This window comes from Procambarus clarkii, chromosome 54 (assembly GCF_040958095.1).
Source record: "Procambarus clarkii isolate CNS0578487 chromosome 54, FALCON_Pclarkii_2.0, whole genome shotgun sequence".
Taxonomy (NCBI): Eukaryota; Metazoa; Arthropoda; class Malacostraca; order Decapoda; family Cambaridae; genus Procambarus; species Procambarus clarkii.
This window is the reverse complement of record NC_091203.1, coordinates 1,028,978-1,043,218: the sequence shown is the minus strand read 5'-3', so window position 1 is coordinate 1,043,218 and position 14,241 is coordinate 1,028,978. Positions and strand designations below refer to the sequence as shown.

The window sequence follows — 14,241 nt, the reverse complement described above, 5'->3', positions numbered from 1 at the left end:
CAAGTGCCGCAGCACGACAGATGTCCTGGTGAACTTGGAGGTCTATATACGTACTGCTTTTGCTGCGAAGACCTCCGTTGTTGCCGTCCTTTTTGACCTAGAAAAGGCTTACGACACCACTTGGCGTTATCATATCCTATCTCAACTTCATTCTTTTGGCCTTCGTGGTCATCTCCCTCTCTTTCTCCGCAGCTTCCTCTCTCGTCGTTCCTTTCGGGTGCGCCTTGGTACCGCTCTCTCTCCCCCTTTTCAGCAATACGAAGGTGTGCCCCAGGGTAGTGTTCTGAGCACTACTCTTTTTCTGGTTGCCCTCAATGGTCTTCTTTCCTCTCTTCCTTCTGGTGTCTTCTCCGCTCTCTATGTCGATGATCTTACCCTTTGTTGTCAGGGTGATGATTCGCCTCTCCTTCAACGCCGGCTTCAACTTGCGATTGATGCCGTGTCGTCTTGGGCCACAGGTCATGGCTTCAAGTTCTCTACTTCTAAGACTTGTGCCATGACTTTTACGCGGAAACGGGTTGTTCTTCGTCCCTCTTTGTCACTTTATGGTCATCCCCTTGAATACAAAGATTCCGCGAAGCTTTTGGGGTTATTCCTTGACACTCGTTTGTCTTGGTCTCCCCATATCTCTTACCTCCGTGTTGAGTGCTCTAAGTCCCTTACCCTCCTTCGGGTCTTGTCCCATACTTCTTGGGGGGCAGATAGGCGCACTCTCCTTGCTTTACATTCCTCTCTCGTCCTGTCTAAGCTCGATTATGGTTGCCCTGCTTACTCGTCTGCTTCTCCTTCTACTCTTCGCCGTCTTGATGCTTTGCACCATACTGGGTTGCGCCTCAGTTCTGGTGCCTTTCGTTCGACTCCTGTCCTTAGCTTGTATGTTGACACTGGCTTCCTGTCTCTCCAGGACCGCCGTGATCGCTACTGTCTTCGGTGTCTTGCGCGGTCCTTGCAACATCCTTCCTCTCGTCTCTGTCGTGCTTTAACTTTTACCCCTCCTGCCGTTCCTGTTCCTCTTCACCACCTCCCTCTTTCTGTCCGGTTATCTCGCCTGCAGGATTCTCTTTCCGTTCGTATTTCTGATGTTTCTCCTCGTGTTGTTCCTTCTTTGCCCCCGTGGAGGGTCCCTCTTCCGCGGTTTTGTACATCCTTGACTCGCATCACAAAAGCTTTTACCCCTCCTACAGTTCTCAAACGCCTTTTCCTCGAGCACTTTTCTTCTCACTCCCGCTCCGTTTCTGTCTTCACCGATGGGTCTAAGTCAGCGGACGGTGTTGGCCACTCTGTTGTTTTTCCTGATCGCACTTATATGTGTCGCTTGCCTCCGGAGACTAGCATCTTTACAGCGGAACTTTATGCTATTCTCTATGCTCTTCGTCTCCTGCTTTCTCGTTGTCAGTCTTCCTTTGTGGTTGTTGTTGACTCTCGTAGTGCCCTCATGGCTCTCGGGTGCTTTAATCCAGTTCATCCGGTAGTTGTCGAGATCCAGCATTGGCTCTTTCTCGTTCACAGTAAATTTAAGTCGGTTGAGTTTTGTTGGGTTCCCAGCCATATTGGCGTGTCTTTAAATGAGCGTGCGGATGCTGCCGCTAAGGAAGCTGTCCGCTCTTGTCCCATCTCTCGTAAAGGCATTCCGTATTCCGACTTTTACCCGGTTATCCATTCCTCAGTCCTTACCCGTTGGCAGGCTTCTTGGTTGTCTGTTACTGGTAACAAGCTACGTACTCTTAAATGTTGTGTTTCCTCGTGGCCGTCCTCCTTCCACCGTAACCGGCGGTGGGAAACAGCTCTAGCGAGGTTGCGTATTGGCCATACTCGCTTAACCCATGGTCACTTGATGGAGCGCCGCCCTGCTCCTTATTGTCCTAGTTGCATTGTCCCTCTTACGGTCGTGCATGTCCTTCTTGAATGTCCTGACTTCCAGGACGAGCGTGTGTCTTGCTTTCCGACCGCCCCTCGCGGTCACCTGTCCCTCGATAGAATTCTTGGTGACTCGGATACTTTTGATATCGTTCGCCTTATGCGTTTTTGTTCTCGTATTGGCATCCTTGGTGATATTTAGCGCCCTCTGATTATTTTGCGTATTTGATGGTGCTACATAGCCTTCCCGGTTTGGTGCCTTCTTTTGATAATTACTTACTTACTCTCTCTGTCCTTTGTGTGGTGGCGAAGGTCACTCTAAGTCGGAGTGCGCTTCTCCCCAGGCTCGTTGCCTCAACTGCGGTGAGGCCCATCCTACCTTCTCCCGTGCGTGTGTCCATTACAAGCTTGAGGCAGCCGTCCTCAACTTGAAGCACCGGGAGCGTTTATCTTTTCCTGAGGCGAGGCGCCAGGTTCGCCGGCTCCCGCCTTATGCTAATATCTCTTATGCTCGCGTGTTGCGCTCTTCCTCTCCTCGTCCTTCCCGCCTTCCTCAGACTCACAACCGTTTCCAGGCCTTGGACCCTGATGCGCCCACTGCCCCCTCCTCTGTCCCTTTGGGTTCTCTCCCGAAGGATCCTCCTCCTGGTCCTCTGTCTGGGGTTCCCCTTCCTTCTACCCGGTCTGTCGTGTCTTCTGTGTCTCCTTCCTCGTCCCCCTCCGATCCTCCTTCCCATCCTCTTCCTCCATCTATCGGCTCTCCCCGCCGCCTGTCGGTGCGGGCGGATGTCCATCGCTCTCCTAACGGCCGTCGTGTGTGCTCTCGTTCGGCTTCTCCTGTTGAGACACTGGAGTCCGTTGCCCGGTACGTAGTTGCTGGGACACCGGTCTCTTTAAGTCAGAAGCGTAAGCCTGGCTCCTCTCCTTCCTCTTCCCCGGCGGGTAAGAAGGCTTCGCTTTCTTCCTCAGCTCCTCCTTCTGGCTCTGTTGCTCCTTCCACTCCCGTTTCAGTGCTTGCGCCCCCTGTTCCTGCTATGGAGGTTTCTTTGGCCCCTGCTTCCCTTTCGGTTGCTGCTCTTGCTGGGGTGCGCTCCTCTCTTTCTACTCCCCCTCTTCCTGCTGCTGTCCTTGACTGCTCCTCTCCGTTGTCTCCTCCTCCTCCTCCTCCTCCTCCTCCGGACCCTGCCCGCCCACCTCTGATCTGTTCTCCCGTTTCCTTCCCTCCGTCTTTGCTCAGTTTACCCATGCCCCCTAACCCTGACTTTGCTGACCCTGATCCCGACCCTGATATTCTTTAACGTGCTCTGTTGGTCTTTCGCCTTTGTTTCTTCCTTGTTCTCTGTTTTTGTCCTTTCTCTTCTCGTCGTTGTCCATTCTTCAATGGAACGTTCGAGGTTATTACGCCAATTTCCTCGAACTCCAACTTCTGGTTTCGCGGTTTTCGCCCCTTTGTGTCTGTCTCCAGGAGCCGATGCTTGGTGCTCGTCCTGGTCGTTTTCGTGGCTATTCCTTTCTCTCCCCCCCCCCAGCCATTGCTGGGGCTTCTAATTCTTCTGCTCTCTTGATTCGGGCTGATGTTCCCTTTGTTCCTTTACTTTTTCCTTCGCCTCTCCATTGTTCTGCTGCTCGTATCTTTGTGGGGAAATGGTACACAGTTTGTTCCATTTATCTCCCCCCGAGTGTCCCGCTCTCTCTTCCTGATTTGAAACACCTCCTAGACTCCTTGCCGGAGCCTGTGCTCCTGCTGGGTGACTTCAATTGTCGTCATTCTCTTTGGGGTGACGTTCTGACGAATACCCGGGGTCGCCTCCTTGAGCCGTTTCTCCTCTCTTCTTCCCTGTCTCTTCTGAATTCTGGTGAGCCCACTCATTTGGACTCTCGAACTCGCACCCTTTCTTGTCTTGATCTTTCTCTCTGCTCTTCTTCTCTTTACTTAGATTTCACATGGCAGGTTCTTGATGACCTCCATGGAAGTGATCATTTCCCCATCCTTGTTTCCTTTTTCTCTTTTCGCCCTTCCCTCTCTTTCCCTAGGTGGCAGTTTGCTAAGGCGGACTGGACCCTGTTTTTCCTCAGTGCTACTCTCTCTGACCTCTCCCTTCTGCCCCTCTCTCGCGCTCTCCTCCTTTTTCATGACACTGTCTTCGACGCTGCCCTCCGCTCTATTCCTCGCTCTTCCTCTCGGGGTCCACGGAAGTGCGTTCCCTGGTGGAATGCGGACTGTGCTCGGGCTGTCCGCTGTAAGCGTGCAGCCTGGAAGAAGCACCGCCGTAGGCAGACGACCGATTCTTTTCTTTTCTTTCGGAAAGCGAGTGCGGTGGCCCGTAGGGCCATCCGTACGGCTAAACGTGAATGTTGGGCATCTTATGTCTCGACAATTACGTCCGAAACCCCTCTGGCCCAGATCTGGAAGCGTATCCGCAAGATAGCGGGCAAGTTCGTTCCCGATGTTTCACCGGTCCTTCACCTCCATGATACTCTTGTGGCGGACCCGTTGCAGGTCGCTTCCGAACTGGGTTCCCACTTTTCTTCTGTTAGCTCTGGTCTTCATCTTCCCCAATCTTTCCTTCTTCGTAAACCTGTCCTTGAGTCTCGTCCTTTAGATTTCTTCACTCATCTTCAGCTTCCCTATAATGATCCCTTCTCTCTCTCTGAACTTCGTTCTGCCCTGGCCCTCTGCGGTTCTACGGCGGCGGGCTCCGATGGTATTCATTATGAGATGCTTCGCCATCTCCCTCCGAGCACGTCTCAGTATTTACTGAGTCTGTATAATCGGATCTGGGAGTCGTCGTCAGTCCCTGAGGACTGGCTCGATGCCGTTGTCCTCCCTGTTCGCAAACCAGGGTCTCTGGGTACTTCCCCTAAGGACTTTCGCCCTATTGCTCTCACAAGTTGTGTCTGCAAACTCTTTGAACGTATGGTTAACGTTCGTCTGATGTGGTTCCTGGAACACCATCACCTCCTCTCCCCTTCTCAATTTGGTTTCCGCAAGTGCCGCAGCACGACAGATGTCCTGGTGAACTTGGAGGTCTATATACGTACTGCTTTTGCTGCGAAGACCTCCGTTGTTGCCGTCCTTTTTGACCTAGAAAAGGCTTACGACACCACTTGGCGTTATCATATCCTATCTCAACTTCATTCTTTTGGCCTTCGTGGTCATCTCCCTCTCTTTCTCCGCAGCTTCCTCTCTCGTCGTTCCTTTCGGGTGCGCCTTGGTACCGCTCTCTCTCCCCCTTTTCAGCAATACGAAGGTGTGCCCCAGGGTAGTGTTCTGAGCACTACTCTTTTTCTGGTTGCCCTCAATGGTCTTCTTTCCTCTCTTCCTTCTGGTGTCTTCTCCGCTCTCTATGTCGATGATCTTACCCTTTGTTGTCAGGGTGATGATTCGCCTCTCCTTCAACGCCGGCTTCAACTTGCGATTGATGCCGTGTCGTCTTGGGCCACAGGTCATGGCTTCAAGTTCTCTACTTCTAAGACTTGTGCCATGACTTTTACGCGGAAACGGGTTGTTCTTCGTCCCTCTTTGTCACTTTATGGTCATCCCCTTGAATACAAAGATTCCGCGAAGCTTTTGGGGTTATTCCTTGACACTCGTTTGTCTTGGTCTCCCCATATCTCTTACCTCCGTGTTGAGTGCTCTAAGTCCCTTACCCTCCTTCGGGTCTTGTCCCATACTTCTTGGGGGGCAGATAGGCGCACTCTCCTTGCTTTACATTCCTCTCTCGTCCTGTCTAAGCTCGATTATGGTTGCCCTGCTTACTCGTCTGCTTCTCCTTCTACTCTTCGCCGTCTTGATGCTTTGCACCATACTGGGTTGCGCCTCAGTTCTGGTGCCTTTCGTTCGACTCCCGTCCTTAGCTTGTATGTTGACACTGGCTTCCTGTCTCTCCAGGACCGCCGTGATCGCTACTGTCTTCGCTATCTTGCGCGGTCCTTGCAACATCCTTCCTCTCGTCTCTGTCGTGCTTTAACTTTTACCCCTCCTGCGGTTCCTGTTCCTCTTCACCACCTCCCTCTTTCTGTCCGGTTATCTCGCCTGCAGGATTCTCTTTCCATTCGTATTTCTGATGTTTCTCCTCGTGTTGTTCCTTCTTTGCCCCCGTGGAGGGTCCCTCTTCCGCGGTTTTGTACATCCTTGACTCGTATCACTAAAGCTTTTACCCCTCCTACAGTTCTAAAACGCCTTTTCCTCGAGCACTTTTCTTCTCACTCCCGCTCCGTTTCTGTCTTCACCGATGGGTCTAAGTCAGCGGACGGTGTTGGCTACTCTGTTGTTTTTCCTGATCGCACTTATATGTGTCGCTTGCCTCCGGAGACTAGCATCTTTACAGCGGAACTTTATGCTGTTCTCTATGCTCTTCGTCTCCTGCTTTCTCGTTGTCAGTCTTCCTTTGTGGTTGTTGTTGACTCTCGTAGTGCCCTCATGGCTCTCGGGTGCTTTAATCCAGTTCATCCGGTAGTTGTCGAGATCCAGCATTGGCTGTTTCTCGTTCACAGTAAATTTAAGTCGGTTGAGTTTTGTTGGGTTCCCAGCCATATTGGCGTGTCTTTAAATGAGCGTGCGGATGCTGCCGCTAAGGAAGCTGTCCGCTCTTGTCCCATCTCTCGTAAAGGCATTCCGTATTCCGACTTTTACCCGGTTATCCATTCCTCAGTCCTTACCCGTTGGCAGGCTTCTTGGTTGTCTGTTACTGGTAACAAGCTACGTACTCTTAAATGTTGTGTTTCCTCGTGGCCGTCCTCCTTCCACCGTAACCGGCGGTGGGAAACAGCTCTAGCGAGGTTGCGTATTGGCCATACTCGCTTAACCCATGGTCACTTGATGGAGCGCCGCCCTGCTCCTTATTGTCCTAGTTGCATTGTCCCTCTTACGGTCGTGCATGTCCTTCTTGAATGTCCTGACTTCCAGGACGAGCGTGTGTCTTGCTTTCCGACCGCCCCTCGCGGTCACCTGTCCCTCGATAGAATTCTTGGTGACTCGGATACTTTTGATATCGTTCGCCTTATGCGTTTTTGTTCTCGTATTGGCATCCTTGGTGATATTTAGCGCCCTCTGATTATTTTGCGTATTTGATGGTGCTACATAGCCTTCCCGGTTTGGTGCCTTCTTTTGATAATTACTTACTTACCCATCTGACCTTAAGACGAAAAATGAGTTCTAATTCTAACATTACCGTGTACATACCGGATCCGTGTCAGTGCCTGACCTTAGTGGAGTCACCTTTCCCGGCCTGCTGAGTGGTGTAGAGACCGTGGTGGTGATGGTGGAGGGAGAGACGGCCACGCTTGCTATTCTTGCCGGAGTCGGTGACGGGCTGCTTGTACACGTCGACGCCCTGCCCGCCCACCTCCACGTAGCTCACCTTATATGCGCACTTCTGCGTGTCTCGATTAATCTATAACAACCAATGCCAGGGAAGTGTTGTGTGATTCTAATGAAAAGAACTCTAATGGCTTGGCAAAATAATATTTATGACGGTTACCCAAAAGCCGTAACGGTCACCAACTCGTCCTCTTAAAAATAACGTCACTTCTCGCTCGTATGCGTGCTATGGCCAAATTTGGACGTAATTTGAAATGAAGTTGACTCACAAAAGTGACGTACTGTTCCGTTTACTGTTTGAGTTGTCCGGCTCACTCGGAACGGTTAGGAGAGGACACTTACAATTCACGTTTTTCATAACGTTTTGAAACTTTATGAGAATTTCCTGTCCACCTAACCTATCAGAGGACCCTTAACTTATTGTTGTTGAAAAAAAATCCCAAATTTATTTTCATTTCTTTTTTATTTTCAAATTACGTCCACTTTCGGCCATACGGGCAAACGGCCAAAAGCGACATTATTTTTAAGAGGATCGTGTGTTGTTATTGATCTTGAGGCACCAGCCCGTGGGCAAGGATGAGCCACATTTGACCACAATATCAACCAAATATATATACACCAGTTAAGGTATTGGTTGTAAGACTCAATATTATCAGCCGAAGCAGACTTTAGGCCAAGTTCGATAACGAATTCATACATCAGGACAGCGAAATTATAACTCTAAAGATACAACATGGGACATGAAGACCCTCACCTGCCCGTCGTTACTGTCAGGAAAGCCCGGGAAGGCATCAATCATAACACCACTGGCACTGAATTATCATCAATATCTCCAAGTCGTTTATGTTTATATACATAATACAGTCAGTAAAACAATTCACAATTTGCACTGATTAATTCAGAGAACAAAATATTTCTTACAGTATTTATGTTATCTTTTTATGAGGACTTCCACCATAACCTTTGTTCTTTATTATCGTTATTCACTTGAACGTTTATCGTTATTAACTTGAAATTTCAACGCCAATTATCTGAACTTTCATCATGATTACCCTGAATTTTTACCTTTATTAACATGAACTTTTACCGTTATTAATATTAACTTTCACCATTATTACCTTGAACTGTCAACGTTATTAACATGAACTTTCATTATTTATTTGACTGAACTTTTATAATTTATTAACAATAACTTATAACATTCATCAATTCGAGCTTTCATCGTTATTAAACTTAATTTTCAGCATTTATTAATCTGATCTTTCATCATTTATTTGGCGGAATGTTTATCATTTATTTGACTGAACTTTCAGCATTTATTTACCTGAACTTCCAGCATTTATTAACCTGAACTTCCAGCATTTATTAAACTGAACTTTCATCATTTATTAACCTGAACTTTCAGCATTTATTAACCTGAACTTCCAGCATTTATTAAACTGAACTTTCATCATTTATTAACCTGAACGTTCAGCATTTATTAACCTGAACTTTCAGCATTTATTAACCTGAATTTTCAGCATTTATTAACCTAAACTTTCAGGATTTATTAACCTGAACTTCCAGCATTTATTAACTTGAACTTTCAGCATTTATTAACCTGAACTTTCAGCATATATTAACCTAAACTTCCAGCATTTATGAACCTGAAATTCCAGCATTTATTAATCTGAAATTCCAGCATTTATTAAGCTGAAATTCCATGCATTTATTAAGCTGAAATTCCAGCATTTATTAAGCTGAAAGTGACGATATGTAATATTGGAGCCCAAGTAAGCCATTGTATCAACATGTAATAATGGAGCCCAAGTAAGTTTTTTTTTTTTGAGGGGGGCAATTTTTTATATAATCCGGAAACATAAAGCTAAAACCGAACCTAAATATTTATAGGCCTAGTATAGCACATAGCTGTAAATATATTAGGCCTCATATAGCATGTATTAAGCCTAGGATGGTTAGGTTAGGTCATATTAGCAACAAAAATATACAAATGTGTCCAGTTTGTCCAAATTCAATAATACTCATTGCCATAATAATAGGCTGCTCATCTACAGGTCCATCAGGACATATTGGTACTTTTGACCACATCGTTACTACTTTCTAAGAATTTTCATTTTAGGGGATAAGCTGCAAAAAGGAGATATTGGAGAGAGTTAGCAAACGAGAAGGAAAAAAAGGAATTCTTACCTTCTGGAGCAATGCGGCTCCGGCGCCAAAATAAGTGTTGGCTGTGCTCCAGTTGTGGTTCTTGAGGTGCTCTAGTGTAGACCCTGCAGCAAGATATATGTTCATATAAACTCTGTTGACAGATACAGGAAACCTTTATTTAACTGTTTTATCAATGTCCCTTAGGCCATGGGTGACGAACCTATGGCACTGGTGCCAAGAGTGGCACACAAGCAAATTTTGCTGGCATGCAAAATGCATCGCCGCTCCCTTGATTCTTTAAATCCAACCCGTAATAAATAAATGTAACTAGAATGAAATAAAGGTACAAGAATGTAACAACTCTTGTATATAACTAAAAAAAAATATATGAAGATTATCATAACTGCGAAACGAAGCAGTGAATAAGTTTTCACAAACCAGGAACAAAAGGAAGTGTTCCCAGATGTCTCGCATCAGCAGGAACCAGCTGGAAGATTTTGAGAACAAGTGACACGTTCTGAATTCATCACTCGTCCCAATGTTCTCATCAGTAAATGACAGAACTAAACGAGTATCAATGATCTACTAGAGATCTTTGGGAAGACAAAGATCTACTGTCAAAGTAGATATACTGTCACAGTAGATTTTTTCTATGAGAATTACAAACGTACCAAAGACATTTGCGTCACTCTGCTTATATTTGTCTTCTGTTGTTTGTGAATGAGCACTAGGCATTTGGTGATATAATAGTAAATATGTAGTTTAGCGGCTCCACGAATATTTATTTTTTCGTAATAAATATATTTGATTTGTATTGAATGACTAATCAATCACTACTACATTATTACAGTTGTGAATTTTTAGCATAATGTCATCTCAAACAGCTCAGATAAAATTTGCAATTGACGGAAACAGTATCAGAAATTGTCAGGAATCGTGGACAGAAAACTTTGGTATAATAAAAAAAAAGGATGATGAAGCATCATGCATCAGTTGTGTGCAGTACTTCTTCCGTAGAGCAACATGATAAAACTGTTCATAAATGGCTTTATGATAAAAGTGAGCAAGAATACATTGATCGAGAAATCAGCAACACAAAATATAATCGAATGTTATAACTAATAAAAATTCAGGTTGTTGAAACTAACAACTTAGTTGTTGCTGGGTTTCAAATGACATAGATAATTGATAATCGTTGCAGACCACTCAGTTATGAGACATATATATGTTAGAGAATCGTGGCCAAAATGTGCTCCTTTTCTTTTCGACCGGTTTCCAGCAAAAGACAAAATTATTCAGCGCATTATGAATTTACAAGTGATTGAAACACAGTTAAAAGATCAAAAATTCAAGTTGGAAACTAACATAGCAGAACAGCTAACAAAAGATAACGGTTCTTGTAAATTCCCATCAATTTGTCTTCTTGATAACACTGACGCTACATCATCAGCTATCAGTTAAAATCCCCACTTCAGTACGGGTGATAAAGACGTGAAAAACTGGTTAACTTGATAACGTTACTTGAACATACCTCACGGGCTGAATTATACCAGGCAGTAGTAGTATTGTCTAAACGACAGGTTAAACTTTCCAAATTAGTTGCTGTGACAACTGATTGTGCACCCTAGCATGACTGATACAGAAACAGTTTTGTATGTTTGCAAAATATGCTAGGCATTGCTGTTATTATATACGATGAGGCTTTGTATATAAAAGCTGGCCATATGAAGACATATCACGTGAAGAAGTGATGAAAATTTTAACCAAGATATTTAATTATATTTCTACATATGCTTTGAAAAAATTATGTCAGAATTTACTGACCTCGGTGACCTCAGTGTACACTGGAATACTATATATAACAATATCTATTGGCTTAGGAGAGGTTGTCCTTGAAAGATTTGTTGAGTGATTGAATGAAATTCGCAAATTTTTTTGATAAATGAAACATTTTCTTTTTAAAAATTATCTGAAGCTGCGTTAATTTTTTTTAGACGTTTTTTTCACTAACTTCACCTCACAGGTAGTCTGGTAGCAGAGTGGACAGCGCACAGGACTCGTAATTCTATGGTCCGGGTTCCATTCCCGGACCAAGCAGAATCAAATTGGCAAAGTTTCTTTCACCCTCAATACCCCTGTTACCTAGCAGTAAATAGGTACCTGGGAGTTAGACAGCTGTTACGGAACTGCTTCCTGGGTGTGTACTCACCTAGTTGTACTCACCTAGTTGTGTTTGCGGGGGTTGAGCTCTGGCTCTTTGGTCCCGCCTCTCAACCGTCAATCAACAGGTGTACAGATTCCTGAGCCTATCGGGCTCTGTCATATCTACACTTGAAACTGTGTATGGAGTGAGCCTCCACCACATCACCCCCTAATGCATTCCATTTGTCAACCACTCTGACACTAAAAAAGTTCTTTCTAATATCTCTGTGGCTCATTTGGGCACTCAGTTTCCACCTGTGTCCCCTTGTGCGTGTTCCCCTTGTGTTAAATAGACTGTCTTTATCTACCCTATCAATCCCCTTCAGAATCTTGAATCTGGTGATCATGTCCCCCCTAACTCTTCTGTCTTCCAGCGAAGTGAGGTTTAATTCCCGTAGTCTCTCCTCGTAGCTCATACCTCTCAGCTCGGGTACTAGTCTGGTGGCAAACCTTTGAACCTTTTCCAGTTTAGTCTTATCCTTGACTAGATATGGACTCCATGCTGGGGCTGCATACTCCAGGATTGGCCTGACATATGTGGTATACAAAGTTCTGAATGATTCTTTACACAAGTTTCTGAATGCCGTTCGTATGTTGGCCAGCCTGGCATATGCCGCTGATGTTATCCGCTTGATATGTGCTGCAGGAGACAGGTCTGGCGTGATATCAACCCCCAAGTCTTTTTCCTTCTCTGACTCCTGAAGAATTTCCTCTCCCAAATGATACCTTGTATCTGGCCTCCTGCTCCCTACACCTATCTTCATTACATTACATTTGGTTGGGTTAAACTCTAACAACCATTTGTTCGACCATTCCTTCAGCTTGTCTAGGTCTTCTTGAAGCCTCAAACAGTCCTCTTCTGTTTTAATCCTTCTCATAATTTTAGCATCGTCCGCAAACATTGAGAGAAATGAATCGATACCCTCCGGGAGATCATTTACATATATCAGAAACAAGATAGGACCGAGTACAGAGCCCTGTGGGACTCCACTGGTGACTTCACGCCAATCGGAGGTCTCACCCCTCACCGTAACTCTCTGCTTCCTATTGCTTAGATACTCCCTTATCCACTGGAGCACCTTACCAGCTACACCTGCCTGTCTCTCCAGCTTATGTACCAGCCTCTTATGCGGTACTGTGTCAAAGGCTTTCCGACAATCCAAGAAAATGCAGTCCGCCCAGCCCTCTCTTTTTTGCTTAATCTGTGTCACCTGATCGTAGAATTCTATCAAGCCTGTAAGGCAAGATTTACCCTCCCTGAATCCATGTTGGCGATGTGTCACGAAGTCCCTTCTCTCCAGATGTGTTACCAGGTTTTTTCTCACGATCTTCTCCATCACCTTGCATGGTATACAAGTCAAGGACACTGGCCTGTAGTTCAGTGCCTCTTGTCTGTCGCCCTTTTTGTATATTGGGACCACATTCGCCGTCTTCCATATTTCTGGTAGGTCTCCCGTCTCTAGTGATTTACTATACACTATGGAGAGTGGCAAGCAAAGTGCCTCTGCACACTCTTTCAGTACCCATGGTGAGATCCCATCTGGACCAACCGCCTTTCTAACATCCAGATCCAGCAGGTGTCTCTTGACCTCCTCTCTCGTAATTTCGAACTCCTCCAAGGCCGCCTGGTTTACCTCCCTTTCTCCTAGCACAGTGACCTCACCCTGTTCTATTGTGAAGACCTCCTGGAACCTCTTGTTGAGTTCCTCACACACCTCTCTGTCATTCTCTGTATACCTGTCCTCGCCTGTTCTAAGTTTCAATACCTGTTCTTTCACTGTTGTTTTCCTTCTGATGTGACTGTGGAGTAGCTTTGGTTCGGTCTTGGCTTTGTTTGCTATATCATTTTCAAAATTTTTCTCTGCTTCTCTTCTCACCCTGACGTACTCATTCCTGGTTCTCTGGTATCTCTCCCTGCTTTCTGGTGTTCTGTTATTCCGGAAGTTCCTCCACGCCTTTTTGTTCAGTTTCTTCGCTTCCATACATGCCCTATTATACCATGGATTCTTCTGTTGCTTCTCGGATTTTTCCCTTTGGGCCGGGATGAACCTGTTTACTGCCTCCTGACACTTTTGGGTAACATAGTCCATCATACCCTGTACAGACTTGTCTCTGAGGTCTGTGTCCCAAGGTATTTCACTTAGGAAACTTCTCATCTGTTCATAATTCCCCTTTCGGTATGCCAGCCTTTTGATTCCTAGTTCTTTTTGGGGGGAGATAAGTCCTAGCTCTACCAGGTACTCAAAGTTCAATACACTGTGGTCACTCATTCCCAAGGGCGCTTCCATCTTAACTTCCCTTATATCCCATTCATTTAGGGTAAATATCAAATCAAGCATTGCTGGTTCATCTTCTCCTCTCATTCTTGTTGGCTCTTTGGTATGTTGGCTTAGAAAGTTTCTTGTTGCCACGTCCAGCAGCTTAGCTCTCCATGTTTCTGGTCCTCCATGCGGGTCTCTGTTCTTCCAATCTATCTTCCCATGGTTGAAGTCTCCCATAATTAGTAGTCCAGATCCATTCCTGCTAGCAACAGAAGCTGCTCTTTCTATTATGTTAATGGTGGCCATGTTGTTTCTATCATATTCCTGTCTAGGTCTTCTGTCATTTGGTGGTGGATTATATATGACTGCGACTATAATTTTTTTCCCTCCATTTGTTACAGTACCTGCTATGTAGTCACTGAAACCTTCACAGCCCTGAATATCCATCTC

General features: G+C 45.7%; 1 protein-coding gene across 1 annotated transcript in view; it reads right to left on the bottom strand.

Moving 5' to 3' along the window:
* The window catches only part of LOC138352573 (nicotinamide phosphoribosyltransferase-like), a 174,342-nt gene that overhangs the window by 26,702 nt on the left and 133,399 nt on the right, over positions 1-14,241 (bottom strand). Inside the window, exons 9-10 of the mRNA XM_069305062.1 lie at positions 9,368-9,479; positions 7,065-7,253 (exon numbers count right to left, since the gene is read on the bottom strand). Coding sequence (XP_069161163.1) covers positions 7,065-7,253; positions 9,368-9,479 — 301 coding nt within the window. The remainder of the gene's footprint in view (positions 1-7,064; positions 7,254-9,367; positions 9,480-14,241) is intronic.